General features: G+C 37.5%; 1 protein-coding gene across 1 annotated transcript in view; it reads right to left on the bottom strand.

The window, feature by feature from the left end:
- The window catches only part of LOC137133524 (inactive dipeptidyl peptidase 10-like), a 110,217-nt gene that overhangs the window by 13,665 nt on the left and 68,734 nt on the right, over positions 1-27,818 (bottom strand). The window contains exons 6-15 of the mRNA XM_067517219.1: positions 11,088-11,140; positions 10,713-10,794; positions 8,160-8,280; positions 6,272-6,426; positions 3,707-3,804; positions 3,490-3,613; positions 3,365-3,403; positions 940-1,047; positions 415-506; positions 290-337 (exon numbers count right to left, since the gene is read on the bottom strand). Of these exons, the coding sequence (XP_067373320.1) occupies positions 290-337; positions 415-506; positions 940-1,047; positions 3,365-3,403; positions 3,490-3,613; positions 3,707-3,804; positions 6,272-6,426; positions 8,160-8,280; positions 10,713-10,794; positions 11,088-11,140 (920 nt within the window). The remainder of the gene's footprint in view (positions 1-289; positions 338-414; positions 507-939; positions 1,048-3,364; positions 3,404-3,489; positions 3,614-3,706; positions 3,805-6,271; positions 6,427-8,159; positions 8,281-10,712; positions 10,795-11,087; positions 11,141-27,818) is intronic.

Genomic DNA, 27,818 nt, shown 5'->3' with positions numbered 1-27,818 from the left:
CCAGGCAAACTGGTTTCCCTTTTATCTTAAGCTCAGTAAGAGAACAAATTCCCAAAAAGTTTCTCATGCCAGTTTCAGGATAAATGGTATGAGCCCATTCACAGCCCAATCGGACAGACACGGGTCATAATGCTGAAACCAGGCATTGGATGTTGGATTGTTTAATTTGATATAGTTAGTGATAGAGGACATCAATTGTTGGTATGATACAAACTAGGATACTATACAGATTACAGACAGAAGGCTGTCGCTGGCTCTACAGTGTATTGAATTAAATTCCAAACGGTACCTGTATAATTGCCTTTGCGTTGAGCCTCCCTCTGTGCTTAGAAAATAACTGAAAATATAAAGAGAAAACAATAGTTTCTATTGTTTTATAGGTATTGTTGTTTGGTGTTGGTAGCTCATACTTACACTGAGTTATTGCCCTCATCATATGCCAGAATCTGAGAGACCTCCCAGCTTCCAGAGGTCAGGTGGCGGATGTTGACTTCTTGACCCTCAGACTGAGAAACACAATGAAGAATAAAACACATAGCAAAGAAACCATGTTAACTTGCCCCTTTGTGCCCTGCGTGGTCTTACAGGGAGGGTTTCTTTTCTTTAACCTATCCCTGACTTTCTTTATAAAACTTTCTCTCTACTTATTAATAGAACCTCATCTGCTACTGAAACCAGTGCCTCCAGTGCATCTACATGACTCCTTAATTTATTCAACTGAAGGTATACTTAATTCTCTGGTGTTTCAGGAAATGGAGTCAGGATGTAATTTGAATTGATGCGACTTCAAAATGAAATTATGAATAATTGGAAGGGCCTCACTGCAGGCAGATAAGGGAACAGAAAGAAAGAGGTACACAGACACAGGACGTTTAATTTAAACAGATAAAGCACCTGACTAAATATATTCATTTTATTCAAAGTTTGTAACAGTTTTACTTGGTTGGAGATCATGGTGATATGGTTGAATGCCCCGTGGCCTCCATGTTTTATGGGCATAGTGATGAAGAATATTGTGCAATCCCTGGAAAATACTGGCTCCTCATTCTGAGAAATGAAACAAACGACAAGCAAGTTTCACACTTTAAATTAATAAATTGATAATTCTTGTTAGCAGAACAACACCACAACTGTACAGGATGGCCATTGACTGTGGATGCATGTAAAGAATAACTTGACAAATACTTTGCAGTTATGTACATAAGAATGGTTTTCTAGTTTTGGTAGTGTGTCATAATTAACATTTCATTTGTTTGTTCTTTTGATACAGTAAATTCATTAAAATGTGTTTTTTCAGTTACTAGTTCAGTCTAACTCACTACTGGGCTGTTTTAGGCAGATGTAAGTAACCAAGCACATTTACTTCCAGTACTGTACTTAAAGCTGCAGAATGTAAGTAATATTTTTTGTAAAAATATTTATTACAACCTAGCTTATAGTGGAGAGGTGCTGTTGAGATTTTAATACATTTTGCGGAAAGAAATGAATAATATTTCTAAAAACAACAAAGGAGATCAAAATGATCAATATAGTTAAAACAACAAAACATCTAAGGATTGTGATGGACTTGATATAAACGTGATTAAGAAACATTAAGATATTTGAATGCATTTAAACACATTTTACATAATTTTTTTAATACAAATGAAATCTTTGTAGAGTGATGGATTGTATTTTGTTTGCTGATGACAAAACATGTTTTTCCTCTGACACAAAAAAATTGTGCAGATAGTGCAGAAAATGCTTTGATAAGAATCAATTATTCCTTAATCTGGATATAAAAGAAATACATCATTTTTGAAAATAAATTTGCTCAGTGGACTTACAGTAAATTAAATGACATTATAAAAAGTACTTAAAATTACATTCAGATGACAGTTTATTGATTATAAACTGAGTTAGAAATCTCATCTAACTCAAATCAAGTCAAAATTCTCGGAGTCTATAGCAATATTGTAAAGTTAAGGACTTCTTAGGCTCAGCTACATACATTATATGATTAGCTGGTACTTCCATGCATTACATACAGTCAGGAGGTTTGGGGTAATGCATATAAATAAAACACTAAATCCATTTTTATTTTGTAAAAAAGAGCCATAAGAATAGTGAAGAGGGCAGATTTTCTGGCACCAAATAATGAACGGTTTAGTGAATTAGTGGCTCTAAGATTTCAGTATTTATTCTAGTTATATACAGATTTGTTAGTAACTAAATAACAGGAGACATTTAAAAGCTCTTTAAGATGAGAGATAAGATGATATGAGAGGTTTGTGCATGTTTTGAAAAACATAAAGTAAGAACAAGTGAACAGATGTGTTTCAGTTATTCAAGTTAATTTGTGGAATAAGCTCAGGGATGATTTGAAGATGTATGGTTCTCTTGTTACATTTTACAAGAATCATAAAAGATACAAGTATAAATGTATAAGTCCATACTGTATGCAAATTAACTTATTTTTGCTTTGAACCAAATAAAGAAGTTTAAGTATGATATTTACCATGAAGTCAGATTAACAAAACAGCACAAGTGCCACATTGCAGAGGTATTTACTTCTAAAAGTGTAGAACAAGATTCACTAAAGGCCAACTGTCTGTTGATTAGACAGCTTTAGTCACTAGGTGCTTTGCAGATGTATTAATTTATAGACCTTTTTATTGTCATATCTTCTCATTTGAATGTTTGTTTGGACTAGACTTAAACATTTCTGTTATCAGCATGGTTCTGAATACTGTGTAAAACACTCTGTTTTGTAATTTATGTCAGCTTTAGGGTATGTAGTTACTACTTCAACTTGAGCAAAGAATTTAAAGTGACTTTTAGTGGAACACCTTTTTAGTACTTGCCTGTTCTGTTGTAATTTAAAAATCAGTTGTTGGCTTTTACTAAAATCAATTATCTTCTTCTTTCTTATTTTCTGTTTGTTTGAATTTTAACCAAAACATCCGCAGGATATGTTGATTTTTACTGACGGCAGAAAAAAAAGACAAAAAATACAAAAGCAAAGTCCTCAAAATTGGAAAAAGTTGTTGAAGCCTGGCAGAATATGGTTTTATTGATTTAGCAAATTTAATCTGCTCTGCTGCTTTAATTCAGCTTAGACGGAACCTCTAAATTCTGTGCTTACACTGTTTCAACCTTTCCAGTGATGAATCGAATAAAGTTTATTCAAACAAAATGGCCTGACAAGTTTAACAAAATGAGAGAAGGGTAAAAAGAGACTACATGAGTGTTGCTGAGTGATGAGTGGGACAGACAATATTTTTGCCCACATGTAAAAATATGAGTCCAGTATTAAAAAAACAAAACAAACTTATTACAGTTTGTTATATGAAACGATTTAGCCCTCCTGGAGTGAAGCGCTCACCTGACGATCGAGCCACTTTTCTGACGTCATCACATGTTTCTGAAATAGGGAGATCAAGTTGGTCCATAATACCGATATATGAAGATTTTGAAAGACTTCAGTTTTATCTACAGAACATTTCTTACCTTAATGCAGTCACCTGTAGTGACCTCACACAGTGAAAGAATTGACATATTTTGAGCTCGATTCACCCAACGCACACTCAGCCTTTCCTGGGTCACCCATTTTACCATGGTGATGTAGTACTCGCTAGTGAAATCCAACATAGAAATAATAGTCATATTCGCTAAAGAGTCAGATGTTACAACCTTTTATTATCATTTAAAATTTCCATAAGTGGACCTTTTTTCAAAACTATCAGGAGGTCTCAGCTCAGTTGTTAAGGAGCTTCCATCTAGAGTGATGACGTAGAGTCTGACGGTCGGATTGACTTGACCCATCTAGAGAAAGGAGAATAAGCAATGCACATTCAGATTCACAAGCCAAATTGAATTTGATGTAACATCCATGATGCCCAGCATGTAGCGTAGCAATACCATTAAGCACTAAGCAACACACTGCACGTTTTTTTTATTTTTATATGCTGTCAAAGTGAAGAATGCCAGCAGGACTTTAACAGAAAATGTAATGAGAAAATTGAAGTAGAGAGCAAACTGTGCTGCTGTATCCTGATCAGACCCTGGGGCAAGTCGGTCGTTTTCCTTCACTTAAGCTTCCCTCAGAAATAGAGCTCATTAGGGAAATCTCAGAAATACGGAATAACCTATCACAAAGATGACAGTATCTATTCGGCACATATGCTTGGAAATTTTTATTGGCTTATATTACTGTCTACTCGTTTACTCGTTCTGCCTCTATTTAGGCCTAATGCTGTAGCTCAGGATAACTTTTCGTTCTATTTATACAGCATAATAAATTTTAAATGGGAAGCTGAAGCTCAGTTGGTAAGGCACTGACCACAGGGTCAGTGATTCGATTCCCAGTCCCTCCTGGCTACGTGTCAAAGTGTCCTTGGGCAAGACACTGAACCCCAAGTTGCTCCCGGGGAGTTAGGTGAACTTTGCATGCCAACCACTCCCATGAGTGTATGAGTGTGTATGAATGTAAGCCATTTATCATTTACCATATCAGACGATCCATATCTATATACATTATACATTATACCATATTAGAATGTATTGTATTTCAATGCAATTTCAATTGGTAATGCTGATAAGACGAATGAAATGGTGAATACAAGATTCAAGAGAAAACTAAATACCTGCAGCAGTGATAAAACAATACTTAGAATTTTGCAGTCAGTAAACGAGTTTAAATTGGCATTAAACACTAACACCTAAAGTGGATAAAATGTTATGATGCAAAATGCTCAAAATGCTCTTACAAAATGTGATCATTTATGAAAATATTGAAATAGAGTATAAAAAGTGTTATAAAAAACATTTCTATATGCATTTATATTATTATAAAGCAACTCAACATCTACCTCTGGCTGAAGATTTCAGGTGTTGTCTGTTGTCACATCATCCCTCTCTCGATACCATCCAGACAAGCTTAAAAAGACTCTCTCCTTTTGTTGAGTTGTTGTCATGCTTCACACCGTGATTGGCAGAACAATTTCAAGCAAGGAGACCAGTGATGGGACTGACGGAGAGTGTTTTTATTGCTCACAACATCCTCTTCTCTAAACTCACCCCCAGACAGCCCTTTTACACACCTACATGAACCAAAATAGCTGCCGCTTTGCACTTGTTGCAATTGTATGACTGTAATAGGGCCCTAATGTCAACGGTATATGGCATTCATCAAAAATCCTCCTAAATGTTCATCTTGCCCACTAAGCCCAAGAGGTCAACGGGCCCAAGAGACTGAGCCTCAGAAATGATTGCTCATACTGTATTTTTGTTTAAAAGAGTTCAATTAAAAGAAAAAAAAAAAAAAAACGATCACACAACAACCACAGAAAATGAAGGACTTAAAACTATTCGAAAGAGGTGTAAAATGACCCAAAATACAAATTGTCTAAAAACAATACACATAGAGATCAACATCACACAAATGACTACAAGACCATAAACAGATAGACCTGATGAGAACAAAGACCTAAAAGAAACTTAATAAAACAAAGATGGAGACGTTGCATACTCTGCACAGCATTGAGTATTTTCATTAAGTGACTGAAAGTGCCAAAACTAAATTACTGTTCTCGCAGACAAAAAGAAAACAAAGGCAAATAAATATGTGGTTCATTTAGTTCCATAACATTACAGCACTGACCCAGAACAGTGTGAATCACTGTGTGTGTGCACACAGCTTTCACTTACTGCCTGGGCAAGGCTAAGATCGAGTGCAGTGCTTCATTAATTAGAATCCTTCCACTGAACTCCTAGAAACCCCCATCACCCATCTGTGGGTCTGAACCAACAAATGAGATTGCCCTCTCCCTTATGACCCTCATTCCACCACTTTGCCACAACCCATCTCCCATCTAAGAGGCATTTGATACGCTAAACATTCACATCAAGGGATGGGAGGTGTTTTAACTAGACTTACTAAAACATATCACATTCCCTTCGCGCCAGTGCCACAAATCTATTCAACCTTCCCTCTTCAAAGGGATTAAGTCAGCGTTAACATGAATTATACAAGAAAAAGATTCACTAACATTTGTGAATAAGTTAAAGCATTGAGCGTGTGATTGTATTATTCATAGCACTTGTTTGATACCATGAAGCTGCAATAAAGAGAGTTCCTGTGTGTACTGGCAGGTTGTGAGGGCAGTTATACAGTATCAAACAAAGCTAAAGGATTTTGGAAGCAGACAGATTTCAGCTGGATATAATTATTTCTAGTGCTGCCGTACGGATACAGACATCAGAGATGCCTGGGGCTGACTATTTTCAGTACCTTTGGATAAGGGTACTCCTTTCCTCTGGGGTAGAGAGACCCTGTGAAGCGGGGCAGCACCATGTTAGGGACCAGGGAGTCATTGATGGTGAGGTAGGCCAGTCTGGAGCCAGCAGGTGACCACCAGTGGGCTACCTGAGTGTGCAACACCTCCTCTGGAAAACCAAGAGAACACCTTTCAGAAAACCCAAAGCAAGAGAGCTCAGGCTATTAATTATTAACCACAGACAGCAGCCACAGTGGAGATGGTCATGTAGTTTTAGTTAGATGTTGTTTTGATCGGAAAAAAAAAACACATGGGAGAAAGTGCAGTGAGTTGGAACAATCATAATGCTGAGAAATACAACAAGGCTTTCAAATGTCCAGTTGAAGGGTGCGGATTTCTTTGACATGAAATGATGCAGGTGTTCAGAGACTTGTCATTTTATCCCTTCAGTTATTACCTTGACCAGTGAGTTGTTTGTGAATATATTTCTATGCCTGAACATTTTTCTTTTCATACAGACTACTAGTCATCCATCCATTCTATTTAATCACTTATCCTGTTCAGGGTCAGAGGAGTGCTGGAGGCCATACCAACTATCACTGAGTGGGAGGTGGGAAACATCCTGGTTAGATTGCTAGTCTATGACATAGCCACACAAAATTATGTTCTTAAGTTGTTACATTTTACAGAGAAACCTAATTTTTACCACATTTTTTCCTGTCAACATAATGACAATATGTTGACATGTAACGTAATTGGTGAGTTGCAAACGTGTCGATACTGAAAATATCAATGAAATGTCACCAAAATATCTGATTTTGCGGCAAAACATCTGCTTTCATTTTATGCAGTAATATGTGATCCTGCAGTACAATGTCCAGTTTGTGTGACGACAGCATTATTACATGAAAGTGTTTTGTGGTTGTGATCAGGCAGGTGCAGCAGCTGGTTAGGGTCAGAGGAAGACTGAGGTCTGGTGTAATACAGGAAAATTTAACGATCTAGTTATTTTCCTTTTTTTTTCATTTTTAAACACATCCACAACTTTTTTGCCAACTAATTTTCCCTTAATAAAATAAGGTTTCATTCATTAAAAAAATGTGTTGCAGCAGAACATAATGGTTAAGTTACAAAAATTGAAAAAAATTAATTGTGTTTTCAGTTTAGTTGTATAGAAGATATAGACGGCTTAGGAGCCAGGGTTTGCATGCAGTCAGTTTACATGGACTTAAGTACCCTTGTTAAAGTTGACTTTCTCGGGAAACCTAATTTTTTAACTGGCTTTTAAATAGAAACCTCGTGTTCAAATATTGAGTAGGGCATTGATGAGGTAGATTTCTCCCAGAGAATGTGGATTTAATTGCCGGTGTGTAAGTAGGTTTCAAATCCAGTTTCCTCAAAAGTGCATGTGCGTAAGAGGGGAACAAGCAGCTGACTGAATGAATGAGAGGAGATATGAATAATGGGGCGAAGTCTGTCTAATGTCCAAAAGAAAGAGCAAACCTATATAAGCTAAGAAAAGCGCTGAGGGTAGGCTTAGAGTAAGATCGTGTTTTAGAGGGATAAAACATGTTTTGGGTTAGATGAAGGCAGATGATGGAGACCCCTGAAAAGGAACAACCCAAAGTTTTTTGCATACGTCGATTTCCAGTAACCAGGTTACTTAAGTCCATGTACAGTAAACTCTGTTCCCCAATTACCCAGGACAGCTGATTTCTCTAAGTAAACTAGTTTGACAGAGAACCAATTACACACACATACGGGCAATTTAGAGTCACTAATAAACCTAACTGTATGTCTTTGATAACCAGTCATCATACTTAATTTGTTATATTATTTAGCAATAATCCAGCTGGATAGTATTTTAACACCTCTTCCTTGTAGCATCGGCCTCTGTCTTACCCTCATACAACCAGTCTGCGATGCCGTTGAAGACAATCTCCTCCTGTCCAGACGATGTGAGTCTCCAAGAGCTGCTGTGAACATCTGTTTGGTAGTAAATGTTGTTTTCAAAGATATATAGCTGTGGGACAGAGAATATGTTTGTAATTTTAAGGAAACATGCTATGCAAGAGGGTTTCTATCTTTTTTCATTGGTTTGGATTTTAGTCCAGATAGCATTTAGAAATAGACATATCAAACTGTGGCATTGCTGCCACTGCCTGAATTGAGAACACCCAGTGAACTCTCACACAGAAGGAACACACTCATTGACAAAAACATATTCACAGAATGGCTCATCTCAAGTGATAACACAGACAAATATGCAGGGAAAGCTCAGGACTGATGAATATGCTCTGTCATTAGTGCTGTGACACAAGGCTGCAGGACTTCAGGGAGAACAGGTTCCAGGTATAAATACTGAGGAAATGAGATAAATGTGTTATCAAATGGTTAATTACTTTCTATGTCTTCACTGGAGAAAATAATGGACTGATTATTCAGCGCATGATACTCAGCAAGGCGGAGCCATTACTCACACCAAGAGCTTCGGTAGCCCGACAAGTTGTCTTCCAGCAACAGCTTTATTAGTGGAACTGTTGCTGGCGTCTCTTCAAAAGAATTGTTCAGCTCAATGGGAGTTTGTTTTTTGTTTTTCATCCCCAGTCAGAAAACATGTGTGATCAACCTTTACCTCAGAGCTAAGATGATTCTATGAATGAAATAAATTCTACATAGAACAACTAAATCAAACAGGATTTTCACCATTTGGATGCAGCGAGGCTTCCTTTTGAATGATGAAAGTCAATGAGAGATCCACATTACAGCAGTTTCAGACCACAGCTACAATTATTTTCATTATGGATGATTCTGTTGATTGCTTTCTTGATTAATCTATTATTGTTTTGTCCCTTGAATAGCTAAGAAATTAATAATACACAATACTACTATTTGAATGGTTTTGCTGAATAAAAGCCTTCAACCCAAAGTTTTAATTGCAGTGAAATAACACAGATGAATGCATCTATTTATGACACTTTAGATTAAGAAAAAGGGTTCTTTGGCCTGGAATATTTGATTCAATTCAATTCAACTTTATTTATATAGCGCCAATTCACAACAAAGTCATCTGAAGGCACTTAATAAATTCAAGATTATAAAGAAGGGAAGAAATCTCCAGCAGTACCAGGCTCAGGGTGGGCGGCCATCTGCTTTGACAGGTTTGGGTGAGTAGAAAGTGAAGAGAGAAAAGAAAAGAGCAACAAAAAGCAACAACAAAACATCGGGCAGGTTTGTAGGACCAGTAGCTGCACGCTGGAAAACACACAGCTTCAAAGCTCGGGGACACCCACGGAAAGGGACAGACAGAGGGAGACAGAGAAGGAGAAAGACAACCACGGGAGAAAACACACAGAGTTAATGTGATTCAGTGACAATTGTGGGGTGAGAGGAGAGACGAAAGGGACAAGAGGAGGAACGGAGCTCAGTGCATCGGGGGTTGGGTCCCCAAGCAGTCTAAGCCTGTAGCAGCATAACTATAACTAACTATAAGCTTTATCAAAGCCTAGACTTAAAAGTAGAGAGGGTGTCTGGTTCCAGAATCTGAAGTGGGAGCTGGTTCCACAGGAGAGGAGCTTGATAGCTAAAGGCTCTGCCTCCCATTCTACCTTTGGAAATTCTGGGAACCACAAGTAGGCCTGCATTCTGAGATCGAAGTGGTCTACTGGGAAGATATGGTGCTATGAGGTCTTATATATATGATGGAGTCTGACCATTCAGAGCTTTATATGTAAGAAGCAGGGTTTTAAATTCTATTCTAGATTTAATGGTAAGCCAATGAAGAGAAGCTAGTGAAGGTGAAATATGATCTCTCTTGCTAGTTCCAGTAAAGAGAATGGCTGGAGCAATATATGTCATTTGCTATCAAAACTGTTGCTGATCATTTTTCTATCAACACATTCATTCATTGACATTCATGTCAAAGCCATAAAACGCCCTCAAACAGCCTTCAAATGAAGTACAGCAGATATATGTCCAGTATCAATTCACATTTCATCAGTATCAGTAGAGTATTTCTCCTGGTCCTTGATTATTTCGACATTTTTATCTATGCATGTTTATTAAACATTCAGAGGCAGGGCTGTATCACTGGGTGACTTCTTATGTGAGTATTAAGCATGCTTTCATTAACTCAGTGCTGTGGGGGAAAACACAATATATTTATTAGGAGAAAGAAAATTATGGGCTGGAATACAATGTCCGCATTACATCTGTTCAGAGGGATGTTTGCAATGTGGATTTCCTAAGAGCCAATGTAGCTAGATTATATTGGTTCCTACTGTTAAGCTGTATTTGGGTTATCATGTTGTTGCTGACTTGCTTGAGCACATAAGAATATTAATTAGAAACATTCATCTCATTGCTAAACATTATCTTGGACTCCAGGATTCCACTACCCATCACTGTGTTTCCCTTTTTTCATTCAAAGTTTATGTTGAACCTTAAACTACTCACCAACTGTTGACCATGAACACCCCACGAGGCAAACTGAAGGACTGAGTCTGAAACCTCTGGTGGATTCAGCTCCCGCACCTCTCTGATGTCAGGACAAACACACAAAAAATGTTTAACTAGTCACTGGATTTCAATATGACTATATTCATTCTTACATTTCATCCGTGAAATATCAGTCCTCCTAAATTAAGCTGGAATCTACAATATTTAATAATCAGAATTTAAGGATTTTTTTCATCTCATCTGCTTTTGGGCTGAACTTAATTTGTGCTAAATCAAAACATATATTTGGCTCTATGGTTTTATATTATTGATCTTATTAGAAATATTCTGACCAAAACATAAAAAGAAGTAAGTTCATTATGGATTTTCCACCTTGTATACAGGTTGTAGATCAGGTATGATGCCAAGAAAGAGTGCTGGTAAACCTGGAACCCAATGACAAAACATAGCGTTATTATGAACATAGGTAAAAAGAAAGAAAAGAACACATATTCTGAATTAAATGGCAGTTTCTGTTGACAAAAAAAAAAAAAAACAACAACACACAAACAAGTTTAGTTTTTTCCTGTTTTTTCAAGTTTAGCTTTGTGCTAACTGATATTTCCTGTATTTAACTGGACAGTAAGAGCAATAACAAGGACATTTTAACAGGCATGAAAATAAAATGAGAACAACGATTCGCTGTGTGCTGTTGTTCTGGTTACATAAAGCACAGAATGACAGCACTCTGTTCCACAAAATGGAGATGACAAGTCTTCCGGGACATGCTGTGATTGCCTTGCATTATGGTTAGTCCTTGCTTTTATAATATGGCTCTAAAACCTGATGTATGTCATCATAACTTAAAAAGAAATCTATGTCAAGCATGTTTGTCAGAAAAAATAAACACATTTTCTTATAAATTTGACAGATTTTCTGACAAAGGGACCTTTTTTATTTACCCAGCACTTCCTCTTCACAACATAGTGAAGAGGAAACAACTCTCAGAGTTTGAGATTGACCACCTAACTTCTCCACAATATGGAAGGTCCTGTCAGGCATCAAAGAACTTCACGACATCAGAAGGACACTAAGAACTTTTATAACTAACTCAATATGAAAAACAATGCTGCAAGTCAATTACGTGCCCATAAGTGCAGCATATTCTATGATTATGCACACTGCTGTTCTGCATAGGCCTGACTCCCTCTTTGGTATGGGTACAAGTTCAACATTGGGGCTACAATCTGCCTCCTCCTCTATATAGATGACATGAAGCTATATGGCAAGAATGAATAGCACAATGTCCACCAGATCCACTTAACAAAACTCTACAGTGACGACACCAGGATGTCATATTGAGATTGGACTTGAGAAGCGATGCTGAATAGCAGTAAGAAGGCGGAAGGTGGTAAAGACTACGTTAGAAGAGTCAGAACTACCAGGGGCCACATAGCAGACATACAGTACAGACTACCTACAAGTAACTTGAAATGCCACAGTCCCCTTGGGGACTATGCTGAAGAGAAAAAACAAACAAAACAACAAGTACCAAGGAACAAGATCCAAGCCATCACACATATGCCGTGTCAGTCATCAGACCTGCCCTGACAGACCCTGTCAGCAGAGGGAACTTTCCCAAACAGAAAATTGAGAATTATCCAAAGACTGTACAAAAGCAAGAAAAGGGTGGTGGGATCTTTTAAGTATCAAAGTCACTGTCCCGAATGAAACCAAGAGCATCCACATGTACTATACATCAGCAAGATTGCTCCCAGGAACGAGTTGCTAAGAGAATGTCTAAGACAACCACTGATAGGGATTGGAGGCCAACTATAGCAAGTGCCTTGGCACGACAAGGACCTGAACAGGATGTACCACAGACATATTGTTGATGTGACTGTCAATGAAAAATGCCACGAAACAGCACCAAGAAACTGATTAACGAAGAACAAGAAAATGATCAATAGAAGCAGGGGTCTATCGTATCAGACAGGACCACAGGTGCAGACTGAGCATAGTTGCAAGATAGATGTTAGGCAGGAAGAGCATACACTAAACTGTACATCCAAGTGGCTGGTATTGTGTACAAGAACATCTAGAACAAGTACCTAGACTCTCCCAAGACCTGGTGGGAGGCTCCTCAGAAAGTTGTACAAAATAATGAGACAAGCATCCTATTGGATTTTCAGATCCAGAAATACAAGAAGCACCTGGATATTGTGTCATTAGACTAGGAACAGAAGGGCTGAGCAATAGCATTTCCAAGTGGTACCAACATCAGGAAGAAAGAGTATGATAAGCTATACACCAATCAGGCATAACATTATAACCACCTGTGCAATTTAATACAATCCAGTACAGTCTGCCATAAGTTCTACTTTTACAATGTTCTAATTTGATACAAACATTCTACGGACAACTAACATACTGAGCAAATCCCTTAAATTCACAGATCTCTGGGAGAGAACTAGAGGCTAAGAAAGACACACACCACCTGCAGGGTTGAGAAGGGCATTACAAACATAAGTGATAATGATAAAAATCCAAATTGAACGTAATGTGCATTTAATGAATGATACATAGTTTATGCAACAGTAGCCTGAATTTAAAAAAAAATCAATACTATTACAATAGCATTTAAAATTCAAAACAGATGATTTATTAATTTGCTATGTGAAAACTCAGACATCATTCAGAAATAAAAATAGGAGGGAGGGGTATGAGTGGTACTGTGTTTTTGGTTTGTTTAATTTGTTTATTGTCATTTTCAGAATAGATTTAAATGATTAATCTACAAAAACCTGTAAAAGTAAAAAATAAAAGTAAAAAGAGTGTCTGTAAGTAAGATAAGTTTGATTCTATATTGCCTTATTAACACAACTCACTTCAGAACTATTGAGCTGCCACTACTTTGTGCAATGAACTACCTAGAGAATATCGTCTCATTTAAAAAGCTTTTGTTTAAGAATTCATTGAAATAATGATTCAATACCCGAGTGCCACTGCATGCTAAGCAGCGGGAGCATTAGCATAACAGTGTTACAGTACGTCCACTGCAGAGTGATGTGAGAAACACTGTACATCCACTCCATACCGCTTAGCAATAGATCAGCTGCCCACAGAATGGGGAGTTATTGGCCTAACGGCCTTCACTTCTAATATGGACTTCCCAATACAAAGGAGAACTCTCCAAGAGGGGGAAATGAATTTGTATTGTTACTTGAGGGTCTTCTGCTTCTCCTTCAACAAAGGCGTCAACATCGTTCGGCAGACGCTTCTCACGAGTGACAGCTCTGTGATGACTCCTTGATATGCCTGACAGGGATGGTTGTCACATGAGAAAGGAGGTTGTCTGGAGATGTGGGGGGAGCATGGTTTTTTTTTAGACTGCAGGCTGTGAGATTGTGTTGTGTAGCAGCATTCTTACCAGGCTGCTATTACTTGGCTTAAAATTTCACATGGTTTGTTTTTGCCATACAGCCACCACTGCAACAGAAAAGGTTTAAATTCACTCGCTTAATTGGTGCATTTCTTAAATTTGTGTCATGCTCCAAGATATGTTTTCTTGTGCGGGTACATGACCGTTCATGCAAAAACAGAGAGTCTGTGGTTGTGTTTCAAACATGAACTTAAGATCCTTGAATGGTGGAGAGGAAGGATGGTAATAATAAAAAAATACAACATTACTACTGTAACTACAGTTTTTTCAGACTGTGGGAAGAAACAATAACATTTAAGGCTGTCATGTAAAACAAGATCAATAAATGCTTTATTCTAAAAATCATCAAGTATTTTTCCAGCCAAGTGTGGAAAAATACATTTTAATCCTCTTTTGTGCATAGAGACAAATAACAATAACAAACAAGACAGACAACAATTCATACTACTTATGTTTTTCTTTAAAACTTTGTAAAACATGAACTTAACCATCGATGGTTGGATGGTACAAATTCAACACTACTGAAGTGGTACTGAGTGGTATTTTTTTAAGTCCTTCCACTTTTACTTAAGAGCTGAGTCTGTATTTCTGCCACATACTGTATGTTAGATGGTAGAATATTTGTCTCGACCCACACTCCTTTACAATAAGAGGCGGTAGTGTGCCTAAGGTTGTTTGCCAACAACCAAAAAATAACTGAAGAAGAAGAAGATTGTCCTATAGAATATAGAGAACAAGAGCCAAAGCTAAGTAAGTTCCACAGACATCAGAAAACAACAAGAAAAAGGTACGAAAAATCTTATATTACTCTCTGCATCCTCATCAACAATGAGAAACTTATTTTTTGCTACTATTTGGATTTTACATTCGTTTATCCCATAAAAACCTTGTGCTTTGAGAGAAGGCATGCTTTGTCAACAGCATTTCTAGAACTTATTTAGAAAAGCTAATCGCAGGTAAAAGTAAACCATAAAGTAAAAGTAAATTCTGATGTACTTTAGGTGAAATAGAAACACAGACACAACACTATCCAATATTTATGCCAGATCAGATCAGATTTCTAACTGGTTGACCAGCAGTCAAAGAAGTGGTAAAATAGCTGCTCTTGTCTTGGGTTACTCGCAGCCATAATTTGGTGTCTGCGCACCATTGTTACTGAAAACAGATCATTTAGTGCATAAGTTCATGCTGTGTTCTAGTGCAAAATTATGAGTTTGTTTGTGCCGACAGAAATGGAAAATAAATACATAAAAAGAAAGCAGAAAGTACATGGGAGGAAATGTAGAAGAATGTTGGAGGATTGTGGGCAACACTGACAGGAAGTTACTAGAGGATGTGATGTAATATATTTCTGGTAAATATGGCTGATGTGGCTAGTTTGTCATTAACAAGTGGTACTGGCTGTGCTGGAAAAGAATAACGGCATGTTAAAAAGCTGCTGTTTAATGCTGGGACATGAAGGGAGAACAGGAATTGGATTTTAGTGAAACATATACTCCCAATAGGACAATCAGGGAAATTCAGGGAAAGCCTTTCAGCCTTTCTTTCATATTTCAGCTAGGTTGCCCCAAAAACTAAACAGAAACTTAGAGACTGATTAAATTGTTACTAGATCACAAACATGAAAACATGGTTCTTCATACATCTAGCCTCCTGATTCTTGTCTCAAATTGAACCTGATTGATGCATTTGACTTTAAAATGTACTACTAATTTCTTGCAGGGGAGCATTCCCCCGTACTCCCCTAGAGGGTTCAAGGTCCACCCATTCTACCCATTCTTACAAAATCCCGTGGGAGAAATTTAAAGTAATATACAGCCGCAAGAAAAAGTAATGTAACTGTTTACTGTAGATTTTCCTGCTTTTCTGTACAAATTTGTCATGAAATGTGATCTGATCTTCACCAAACAAATCTAAACAATATTTCAAAGCAGATAGCACAGAAAGAGTTTTGATCTTTCTCATCTTGAAGGTGGAAAATGAAAATATGGCAGGTGGTGGGTGTTTGGACCTACTGTTATGTCCCTGTCAGTGTTGAAACCAGTGAATACTAATAAAACCAGCTGCTGGCTCCATCTTTAGAATTACAGCTCCAATATGTTAAATATACAAACCCGATTCCAAAAAAGTTGGCACACTGTACAAATTGTGAATAAAAAAGGCATGCAATAATTTACAAATCTCATAAACTTATATTTTATTCACAAAAAAGTTGGGACAGGTAGCAATAAGAGGCCGGAATAGTTAAATGTGCATATAGGGGACAGCTGGAGGACCAATTTGCACCTTATTAGCTCAATTGGCAACATGACTCTCAGAGTGGCAGTGTCTCTCAGAAGTCAAGATGGGCAGAGGATCACCAATTCCCCCAATGCTGTGATGAAAAATAGCAGAGCAATATCAGAAAGGAGTTTCTCAGAGAAAAATTGCAAAGAGTTTGAAGTTATCATCATCTACAGTGCATAATATCATCCAAAGATTTCGAGAATCTGGAACAATCTCTGCATAAGGTTCAAGGCCGGAAAACCATATTGGATGCCAGTGATCTTCGGGCCCTTAGACGGCACTGCATCACATACAGGAATGCTACTGGAATGGAAATCACAACATGGGCTCAGGAATACTTCCAGAAAACATTGTCGATGAACACAATCCACCGTGACATTTGAACTCTATAGGTCAAAAAAGAAGCCATATATAAGCATGATCCAGAAGCTCAGGCATTTTTTCTGGGCCAAGGCTCATTTAAAATGGACTGTGGCAACGTGGAAAACTACTCTGTGGTCAGACGAATCAAAATTTGAAGTTCTTTTTGGAAAACTGGGACGCCATGTTATCCGGACTAAAGAGGACAAGGACAACCCAAGTTGTTATCAGTGCTCAGTTCAGAAGCCTGCATCTCTGATGGTATTGGTTTGCATGAGTGCGTGTGGCATGGGCAGCTTCCACATCTGGAAAGGCACCATCAATGCAGAAAGGTACATCCAAGTTCTAAAACAACATATGCTCCCATCCAGAAGTCGTCTCTTTCAGGGAAGACCTTGCATTTTCCAACATGACAATACCAGACCACATACTGCATCAATTACAACATCATGGCTGCGTAGAAGACGGATCTGATTATTGAAATGTCCAGCCTGCAGTCCAGATCTTTTACCCATAGAAAACATTTGGCGCATCATAAAGAGGAAGATGTGACAAAGGAGACCTAAGACAGTTGAGCAATTAGAACAAGAATGAGACAACATTCCTATTCCTAAACTTGAGCAATTTGTCTCCTCAGTCCCCAGACGTTTGCAGACTGTTATAAAAAGAAGAGGGGATGCCACACAGTGGGAAACATGGCCTTTTTGGAGCTGTGTTGATGCCATGAAATTTAAATTCAACTTAATTTTCCCTTAAAATGATACATTTTCTCAGTTTAAACATCTGATATGTCATCTATGTTGTATTCTGAATAAAATATAAGTTTATGAGATTTGTAAATTATTGCGTTCCTTTTTTATTCACAATTTGTACAGTGTGCCAACTTTTTTGGAATCAGGTTTGTATTTTTACTTTGAACAGTTCATTAATAATGGTTTAGTTCTCGTGCAGAAAATAATGAAACCACAAATATGCAAAAGCACAAATGTTCCTCCAAAATTCTTTGAAATGTTCTAAAGCAAATCTTTAAACACCAAAAGCCAGTCTCTCAAACAATGTTCATTAATGTGTTGTCACATAACATAACTGTGAAAAACACTACTTTTAAAACACAAGTCTCAGAGTTGGAGGAACTTGTATGGGTTTACCATGGAGTACTTATTGTGACACATAGGACACATCTTGATTGCTCTGTAAGTTGTCCTGAGACGTGTTTAATTGGGCATATAATGATTTGAAAGTAAGAAGCTCGAACATGGCTCATTAAATCCTATTTGATGTCCTCTCAGATTAGCTCTCCTGAATGCTTTTGCAACTGGTGATTGTGTTAATTACTGCTCTTTTTCATACTTCAACTTCATTAAAATGCAGTGCATAATTCTTAAAAATGGACACCCTTGGACAGCTGCAGTAATCAGTACCTCAGTAGCTATGCGATGTAGGTGCCCCACATCATGTCATGAAAATGCTCCTGAAGGAGAAGAAGGCTGCTGACCATAACTAACAGAGGAAGATATATGGAAACCTTGCAGCGGTGTAGTACAGAAGAGTGTATGTATGATTATGATAAATTCATAAGACATCTGGAGATGGTGGTGCAGGGGCAGGCCATTACTCTCCATAGAATAAGGCTGTCACTTTGATGATGAACACATCTGCTCCGTCCATCTCAGGAAGATACAGCATCTTTAGCACTCTGTCTCTATCTCATCGAGCACACAGAGGCCATTATTGAGCCTGCTTAGTTCACTGACACTCAAGGTATGTCTGTGCCTATCAAACAGTAAGAAGACGCATAGTGTGATTTGCACTCAGACATTCCAGTGCTATTGGACACAGGGACAGTAATGTGCCTTTGGGGTGATAAATGAATGTCTTCCATTCGCTGTTAAAGTTACTAGCAGAAAATATACAAGTCTCATGCAGTTTCTTGAGTTTAATAAAGTCACAGCCAGTTGTCACTTTGCTAACAGAATCCAGGGGGATGCAAAGAAAAGATCCTGAGGGCTGAAAGTAGCTTTGTGGCCAACACTGAAAATTATTTAAATCACTGATTTGTTTCTTTTGTTTTCTTATATTATTTGCTCTATGTACAAACCTGGACATGATTGTTAGTAAAAAAAAAAAAAAAAAAAAAAAAAAAGATTTTCTAAAATAACATGAAACTGACAAAAGTAATATTACAAAATATTCATACAACACATGAAAATACCCCCGAAAAAATTACAGTCCATTTTATGGTAGTTTGTCCCACTCTTCTTGAGTAAACTGCTCTAGGTGTCCTGGGTTTAAAGGAGGGCAATTGGCTACAGTCCTGTGGAGCTTAAACGTCTTAATAAAATTTCCTGCATTAGTCATATAGACCTCAAAATGCTTGGAGATCCTCAACATGATAGTCTATATTTTTTTATACTCTCTCCTTTGCTTTCTCTGCTCCAGGTTCATTTGCAAAAGAGGGACACAGGCCAAAAAGCCAAAAGTCAAACAGGAGAAAATATTAAAAAAATAGTGTCCACAGAGTGTGTCCACAATGTCTTTTACATTTTGCTAAAGTAACTACTTGGGTCATGATTCCTATGTCCCCTCAGACAGAATGTGGCTAAGGTAAAAAAAAAAAGGGCTAGTTTGATAATTTCAGGTAATATAAAAGAAAAACAAAAAAGACTAGAAGGAAAAGAAGGAAACAGGTGTAGGACTAGACTCACCTGATCTGCCAGCCAAAGATGAGAGACATGCCGTAGTTACTGGACAAACATCCATACGAGCTTACTGCCATAATATAATGCTGATTGTTAATGATATTTTGTCTATTGAAGCTGTTTTAGTGAATATAGTCTTGTGCTTTGAGTTAGAAATTATGGTAACATTCTTTAAGACTTTATTATTTGTGCAAACATTCATCAGATGCAGTTCTTGGTTTGTTTGCAGAATACAAAGAAATCCAAGTAAATAAAATTGATAAATAGGAAATTTCTTATTCAGAGTACAGGAAAGAGTTTATTGATCACCTGTTAGCTACTTTTTCAAATTAGTATTTACTGTAGAATGGCTAAATGTAAGTGTCACATTGACATTGACAGACACCTTGGGAATCTGATTTAGAGCCAAAACCTGAATCACGACATCCCTAGATGGCTGCACTGTAAATTACTTCCTTTCTCTGTTGAGCGCCTTTTATTATCTGTCACTTTTGAACTCTGAACAGCTGACAGAATGTACTGACAGTCTGGGGAATTACTTTCTTATTCCAAACCCCATGTTGCTCAAAATGATTCACCACAGAGATGGACCTCTCGGCCAGGTATTCTTCCTCTTATTTCTCTGTCACTTCTTGTCATGTTACTTTTATAAAACATTGGTGTAATCGCATTTGATTTATAACGATTTTGTAATTGAGATTAGGTGCATTGACTAATTTTGAAATCAGTAGATGAATTGTTAAAGGAATCTCCATTCCAAAATGTGAGTGTGTTACATAGATGGTTAACTCCGGGTTTGACTATTTAGACATTTTCATGCTAAAACATAACAGAATAAAAATCATTTCAGCTGTGTCTACATAATCATAAATGGAAGACTCCGAGATTTAAAGGACTTCTCTCTATTACAGATGGTAGATCTCTGCCGTATGGCTGGATCACATATTAACTCAGATGAGATTAACACTAAAGATGAGAAAGAGTTACAGATAAACCTGATAAAGGATTTGAGAATAGTGATTGTTTTCTGTTATAAGTTGGTATGTGAGCAACCTAAACATAATTTCTTTACTTTATTTTGCATTTTTACACACACATTTGTACTGTGTGTCACTAAACAACCTCTGTGATCTCTGGTTAGTTTTTTACTTAGTTTTCTAAGTAACAAATTAATGTTTAACGAAATGGAAACATAGTATTAAGCACATAGATGGAGTGGTAACACTTAATACAATACACAAATATATGATTTATTGCTAAGAAAAAAAACAGAGAAACAAATCACAAATGACCTAATGAGTAATCAATTAGTAATGATTATATCTGATGATGATATATAACTGAGTTTCAAGAGAACAGACTGGGAGATACTGTATTAATGAATGAGATGACAATAGGTTCGTAAAAAAAACAAAAAACAGAACTGGCTCCTGATTAACCCTAACCCACCAAGGTTTTACTCATTAATAATTTTTAAATAATAATTTAAATCATTTTTAAATAATATAATTTTTAAATTAGTTACTTTTATTCTACACATCTTACACACATTATACTGAGTAGTTATTAAGATTAGATTTTTGGCATCAGAATACGTCTAGAATGTACGTGAGTATAGATTTGAATAAAAATATACTGTAGAAGTTGATTTGGTAAGCAATTAATTGTCAATTTCCCAGGAGAAACTCAATATCTGCTTGTCATAATCATGTAATCATAATCCACAACTACTTGGAAACTAAGTGTACAACAGTTTACAAAAATTCACAATTTGGCTCTGGGGTCACAGTTTTTGGTTAAGTTGGGAAGTAGCATTGCCAATGTCAACATACTTTACATTTATTTGGCAAAAACATCAAGTTTTTGCCCTAATTAGACACTACACCTTCAAAATTATTTGTTCTGCTGAATCGTCTTAACTGTTCCAAAATGTGATAACATAGACCTGATTTTGGGACGTTTTACATTTAAGGTCATGATCCAGAATCATGGAGCCCCTCGTGGCAGACATGTTTACTTGTTTTTTGCCACACGCTTGTGTACATTTGGTCACTTTCTCTGTAGTGCACAAATGTCATGAACTGCTAACATATGAAAGCAGAATTACTGGACATTGCCAATTAAGCCGACCAAATGGTAAGTCACTGGTTTTATACCTCCGGAACTACAACCATACACACTATCAGCTCAAGTGAGGCGGGTGACCCGAGGAGAGCGCTCTGGAGACGCAAGCGAGACGGAAGGGAAAAGGGGAACATGATAAGCCGGCCAATGCTACCCAGCCTCTTGCTAGCTAAAGCGTGGTCTCTGGAAAACAAACTGGACGAGCTGAAAGACAGAAATAAATCACAAAGAAAAGTATGCACTATGATTTTTGCCGAAACCTTGCTCTCAGATAAAGTGTGTTTGTGTGTATGTGTGTGTCTGTGTGTGTGTGTGTGTGTGTGTGTGTGTGTGTATCCGTCTGTAAATGTAACTCGTGGTGTGGAGAAATACGGGCTATTTGTAAGCACTGCTAACCAGATACGTTTTTAGCGCTGAAATGCCATCTTATTATGTACCAAGAGAATTCACTTCTGCATTTTTGGTCACTGTTTACATTCCCCCAAAAGGAGAAACTAAGGCAGCACTCTGCCTTCTATGACATCATCAGCGTGCTAGAGATGGCTCACCCTGACACTGTTTATATCGCCGCTGGTGACTTCGGACACTCCGTCCACATCTCTTGGTTCCTGTACCTGGCAGAAATGGACTCAAACAAACAAACCCTGTCACCAAACAGGTTAAGCTCTGAACCACAGAGACTGAGGGCATCTTGCTGGAGTTTTTTGCTCCGACAGACTGGAAAGTGTTTAAAGCTGCAGCCACTCAGGAGAACTCTTATGTCAGCATACAGCATTGTGCAGGGGATGAAGCATCCTACAGGAGGAAGGTGGCCAGTCTGATGACACAATGTGAGGACAACAACCTCACCCTCAACACAGACAAGATAAAGGAGATGATAGTGGAACTGAGGAAGGAAAAGAGAACTCATCAGCCAGTGTTTATCCAAGAGGTTGAAGTGGGTAGCTTCAAATACCTGGGGGTCCAGATTAATGAGAACCTCACCTGGACACTCCACCTACCTGAAGAAGAAAGCACAAGTGCGGCTGTACTTCTTTAAGAGACTGTGGAAGTTTGGCATGTTGCCTAAGATCCTCAGCAACTTCTATAGCTGTTGAGAACATCTTGACCATGTGGTAAGGCTGCATTTCTGTGATGGAACTCCTACAGAGAGTGGTGAAGGCTTCTGAAAAGATCACCAGTACTCTACTGCCCTATCTGCAGGCCATCTACCACGGCAGAGTCCACAGGAGAGCTGCCTTTATCCTCAAGGCACCCACCCACCCCCAATACAGACTGTTCACACTTCTACCCTCAGGCCGAAGGTACAGGAGTATGAAATACAGGACCTCCAGACTATGGAACTGCTTCTTCCCCTTAGCTATTAGACTTTTAAACAGGTAACAGTGGACACAGAGTGGCATCATCCATCCCATAGAGCAGTTGGGCTGAATACTCTACCTTTAAATTGAACATTTGACTGAGTGCTTCATCTCAATTTGGACATTTGTAATTTTATTGCTGCTATTAATTATCACGTGGTTTCTTTTTACTCAACTTATACACTTGTTACTGTTGTATTTCTGCTACTAATTTAGCCTTATCATGTTGGTCCATTGAATTTGCAGGTTTTACAATTTGCGTTACTGCTTGAACGTTCATGTCTGATGCACATAAGTCATTGCATACTTACTTTGCACACAGTTGTACAGAATCCATTTCTTTTTCCTTTTTCTACTATTATTATCTTGTTTATACTTTTTTTTTTAAACTGCTTGTATTTGGCATTCACTGTAGACAACAATTCCCTGTACAATTTCATTGTACATTGTACAATTTCATTGTACAGGGAAATATATTTTCCTCACTGTGAACATGACAGTAAACACTTTGATTTGGTTTGATGGAAGCTAGTAGCTAGGCTGATGGTGTCTGTCTTGTAACCCACCTGCGCTGCTCCCTCTATTCCTGCAGCAGCAAACGTGTAAAGAGCTGAGTAAGGTTTATGCATAATGCATCTTTTTTACTTTTTAATACTTTGGACATAACAGCCAGTTAGAGACGCAGTGTATAGTGAATCCGTGTGATGTACCTCTGATTATCAGGTCATTGCTGACTGGACACACACCTGTTTCTCTGCAGGTGTACTGGACATTTGTTGTCAAAGTGACAACTAAAACACAACACATTTGAGGTACTAGATCAGGTTTTGGTCAGGTACTTGGATAATGTTAGAAAATTTTTTTATGGTTATATGACTTTGGGGTGTTGCCAGACTCCTTTAACTGTTGATCTGCTGATTGAGTTTTAACGAGGTCCTATACTTTTAACAAGGTCCTATAGTTGATGTTAGATTCATAATATCTGGAAAATAATGTGTTTTTTTTTTCCCTAGTATACTATGTCAAAGGAAAACAGTTTAACTTCAATCCAATTCACATATTTGGCACCTTAGGTCAGTTACCATACAGCACAGTGACCACAGGGACATGCACAGCATTGGGCAGGTCTTTTATAGCCGTTACACTGCAGTGTATGCAGCAATAAATCTTTGAAGCTTGAAAGACGGAAAACTGTTGAGGTATGATAATGCAACAGGACTAAACTTACTTTGTTCATATTGTTTGAGACATAGTCTACCTTGTTTTCGACCCTGAAAATATACACACTGACATGTTGTCCCATGGTGGTGCAATCCCTGCCTCCTTCTGTCCTTGAGCAAGACACTGACACTGAATTCAAAGTTGCTCCCGATTTGGTTAGAAGGTCCTTGGTTCAAATACCTGTCTGCAATCTTTCTGTATGGAGCATGTTCCCCAAGACATTTTTTGCATTTTGGCCCCGAGATAGACTGGAGACCAAGCCAACAGTCAGCATGGTCAATCTAAGCAATCTGCAGCCACCCAACCCCACACATAGCAAAATGTGTGTGTAGAGGTGGTAGAAGTACCCAAACTCAGTACCCATGTATTGGCCTAAAAAACTCTCAACTACAAGTAGCACCTTAAATATTTTACTCATGTAAAACTATTAAGCAGATCATCTAAAGATTATACAAAAGTAAAAGTAATCCACTAAGAAAACAATGTATTTTTAAGGAATACTGATTATGATAATTCTGAAAAAACACATACAGTAATCAAATTCAAAGTAAGGGTCAAAAATCACTGTTAGTAAAGGTGGAGCTGATTTTAACTATTTTATGTGCTGACACGTGGTTATAATATTGTTATAAAAACCATTATAATATTTTTATATTAAAGTCAGTTTTACCATAAGTCAATTTTACACCGTATAACTGCCTTATGTGTATAACAAGTGAAAACAGAAAAAAAGTTTTTACATAATGTGGTTTATCATTTTTGTCAATGTGTCAAACTCTTTGACAGTACGAGGCAGCAATGATAGAGAAGTGAAGCCCCATATTTCATAATACAGGGATCTAAACTTTTGCACTCAATTATACACTATATTGTTCCAGGATTAATGTTTTTGTGATTGTTGTGGTCACGAATGCCTAATTTGGCAACACCTTTTCTTAAAAATTGGCATGCATTTTACAACCCCAATTCCCAAAAAGGTGGAAATATGTGAAAATGTAAATAAAACAGAATCCAGTGATCTGGAAATCTCGAAAGTAAAGATGGGCAGAGGTTCACCAATCTGCAGAAAACTGCACCAAGAAATTGTTACACAATTTCAGAAAAATGTTCCTCAAGGTAAAATTGTGAAGACTTTAAAGGTCCCACCATCTACAGTATCTAATATCATCAAAAAAGTCAATTTAAAATGATCTTAGGCAAAATGGAAAACTGTTCTGTGGTCAGATTAAGCAAAATTTGAAATTCTATTTGAAAACCATGGACACCCTGTTCTGGAGACTAGCCTGAATCTCTAATGTTATGAGGGGGCATTAGTGCCTCTGATGCAGGCAGCTTACACATCTTTAAAGGCATCATCAATGCTGAAAGGTACAGAGATGTTTTAGAGCAACATATGCTTCCATCCAGACAACGTCTCTTTCAGGGAAAGCAGTGCATATTTCAGCAAAACAATACTAAACCACATACTGCATCCAACACAACACTATGGCTTCACAGGAGAAGAGTCCGGGTGCTGAACTGGCCTGCCTGGACTCAGTGAGCTTTACTCGGATGAGACACAGACTTTTACTTTATACTTTACTTTACTTTTTACGTTCTGTGCATCCATTGTGAAAAAAAACACGTGGCCATTTGGTTTAATCTTCATCTTCACAAGTGATTTTTTTTTTACTCGGTTTTGGCAATTAAGCATAATGTTGTGCCTTGTTAACATGTTTTTCAAGTATTAACCTTCAGAAATTGATCACCAGCACACTATTTCCCTTAGCTTGCCTTTGACCCTGTGATGGTAAGCTTGATAACATTAAGTGGAACACTGGGTGAAGCTATTTGTGGGTAAAGTGAAAGTGAAAGAAAATGACGTGTTTATAGGGATTTGTGTGATTAGTTTTTTAAATTTGTTTAAAATATCATAAATCACGTTACTGTGCCTAAATGGCTGCAACAGTTGCTGCACTGAATGCAAATTACGTTGTGTGAAAAACATGGAATCAGATTTGACATCTTGTTAACTTTGTCATATTATAAACAGACAACGCTATTTTTGTGTTACAAGTTCCTCTCGCCACAATAAGAAAGAACATGGAAGACAATTACGTTGTTCCATCCGCTGCAGCAATTGGCTTTCTGCACTATAAAGTGTATTACGGTTTAAGTTTAATATGAAATTAGCAGTTCCTAGGAGACAGTTGTTACTCATGTTGTTATTATATCAGCCAATAAAAGTGATGTGATGGTATAATTACAGCACTAAATACAGGTGCTGTACAAATATTATACATTCAATTCATTTAAGAGGCATCTATTGTACTGCTACTGTAATTTGTATAGTAAAATATCTTTAGCACCAGATGCCAGGTACCCTTCTATTGTAGTTAAGCTTGGTATTTGATTGGCCATTTCGTTTTGATAACGTGTCTTGAAAAGTAGGTTGGTGTCAGAAATATGGCTCTAAATTAGTTTAAATCCTTTGAGTTAGGCAAGTTGTGGTGAGTGCAGTTCTCTATTACCAAGTTGCTTTGTAGATTTTCTTAGACTCAGTGCTTGGCCCAATTTTATTTCAATCTACATGTCTTTTTGAGTACATGTAGCATCAGTTTTCAGCATTTCCACCTTTATACAGATTCACAGTTTCATTTCAATAAAGTATATTTTTTCTCCTTCTGTCTTAAGAACATCCATTCATCTTTTATCTATAACCACGTATCCTGTTTGGGGTCATGGCGGGGGCTGGAACCTTTCTCTGGTTCAACACAGAAAGACACACACACAGATCGAAAACCATTCAGTCTCACATTCACACCTACGGGCAACTTAGAGTCACTGATTAAGCTAACATGCATGTGTTTGGGCTGTGGGAGGAAACCGGAATACCTGGAGTATTTTTTTGTGTTGTGCAGATGTTGCTCGCTCTAAAAGCAGAGAAACATGGTTTCCTCTATATCATTTTGCAGTGTAGAAATCTGTTTAAGTTATGAAAATCTCAAATATCAAGTAATTTTTGTTCACCAAACACGTGACAGCTAAAACATTTCTTAAGCTACAGTCAGTACAAAACAGGTGCCAATAACATATTCAATCTATTTCACTATGTTTGCATTTTAGGAACTTGGTGGTATAGGTAAAAATGTAAAATCCATAAAAACTTTCAAATTCAATACAAGCCTTGTTCTAAGCAACATTCCAGACCATTTAAACCTGTATGTGCCTAATGTTACTCGAGGTCCTCAAATGAAATTTGTCCAGGCTAAAAAAATAAAATAAAATGAACAAACATTTACAGTTTGAGCTGTGAAGGAAACTGTTCGAAGACCTTGAGTCTCCTGAGCCTGTGTCATCATGACAGATTGCCCTACAGTATTTCTGACTATGTGGCAGGTAAATGTCTGTTCTATACACTTCATATCCATTACTGAAAACATCTGCTCACCTATCCCTGGCAGGTTTCTAGTAGGGAGGAGATTAATGAAGGACAGTTGGCTCACTTATGTAGTTAACCTAAATCACTGTTACTGGGTTATTATAAATCTGTATGTGACATTGAATCTTCCCGACACATTTGAACTTGAGTTCTTCTTTCAAAACCATAGAAAAGTGACTATAACCTGTCTTAGAAGAAAGGTCCATTCTA

This window comes from Channa argus, chromosome 9, assembly GCF_033026475.1.
Source record: "Channa argus isolate prfri chromosome 9, Channa argus male v1.0, whole genome shotgun sequence".
Taxonomy (NCBI): Eukaryota; Metazoa; Chordata; class Actinopteri; order Anabantiformes; family Channidae; genus Channa; species Channa argus.
This window is presented reverse-complemented; position numbering and strand designations above follow the sequence as displayed.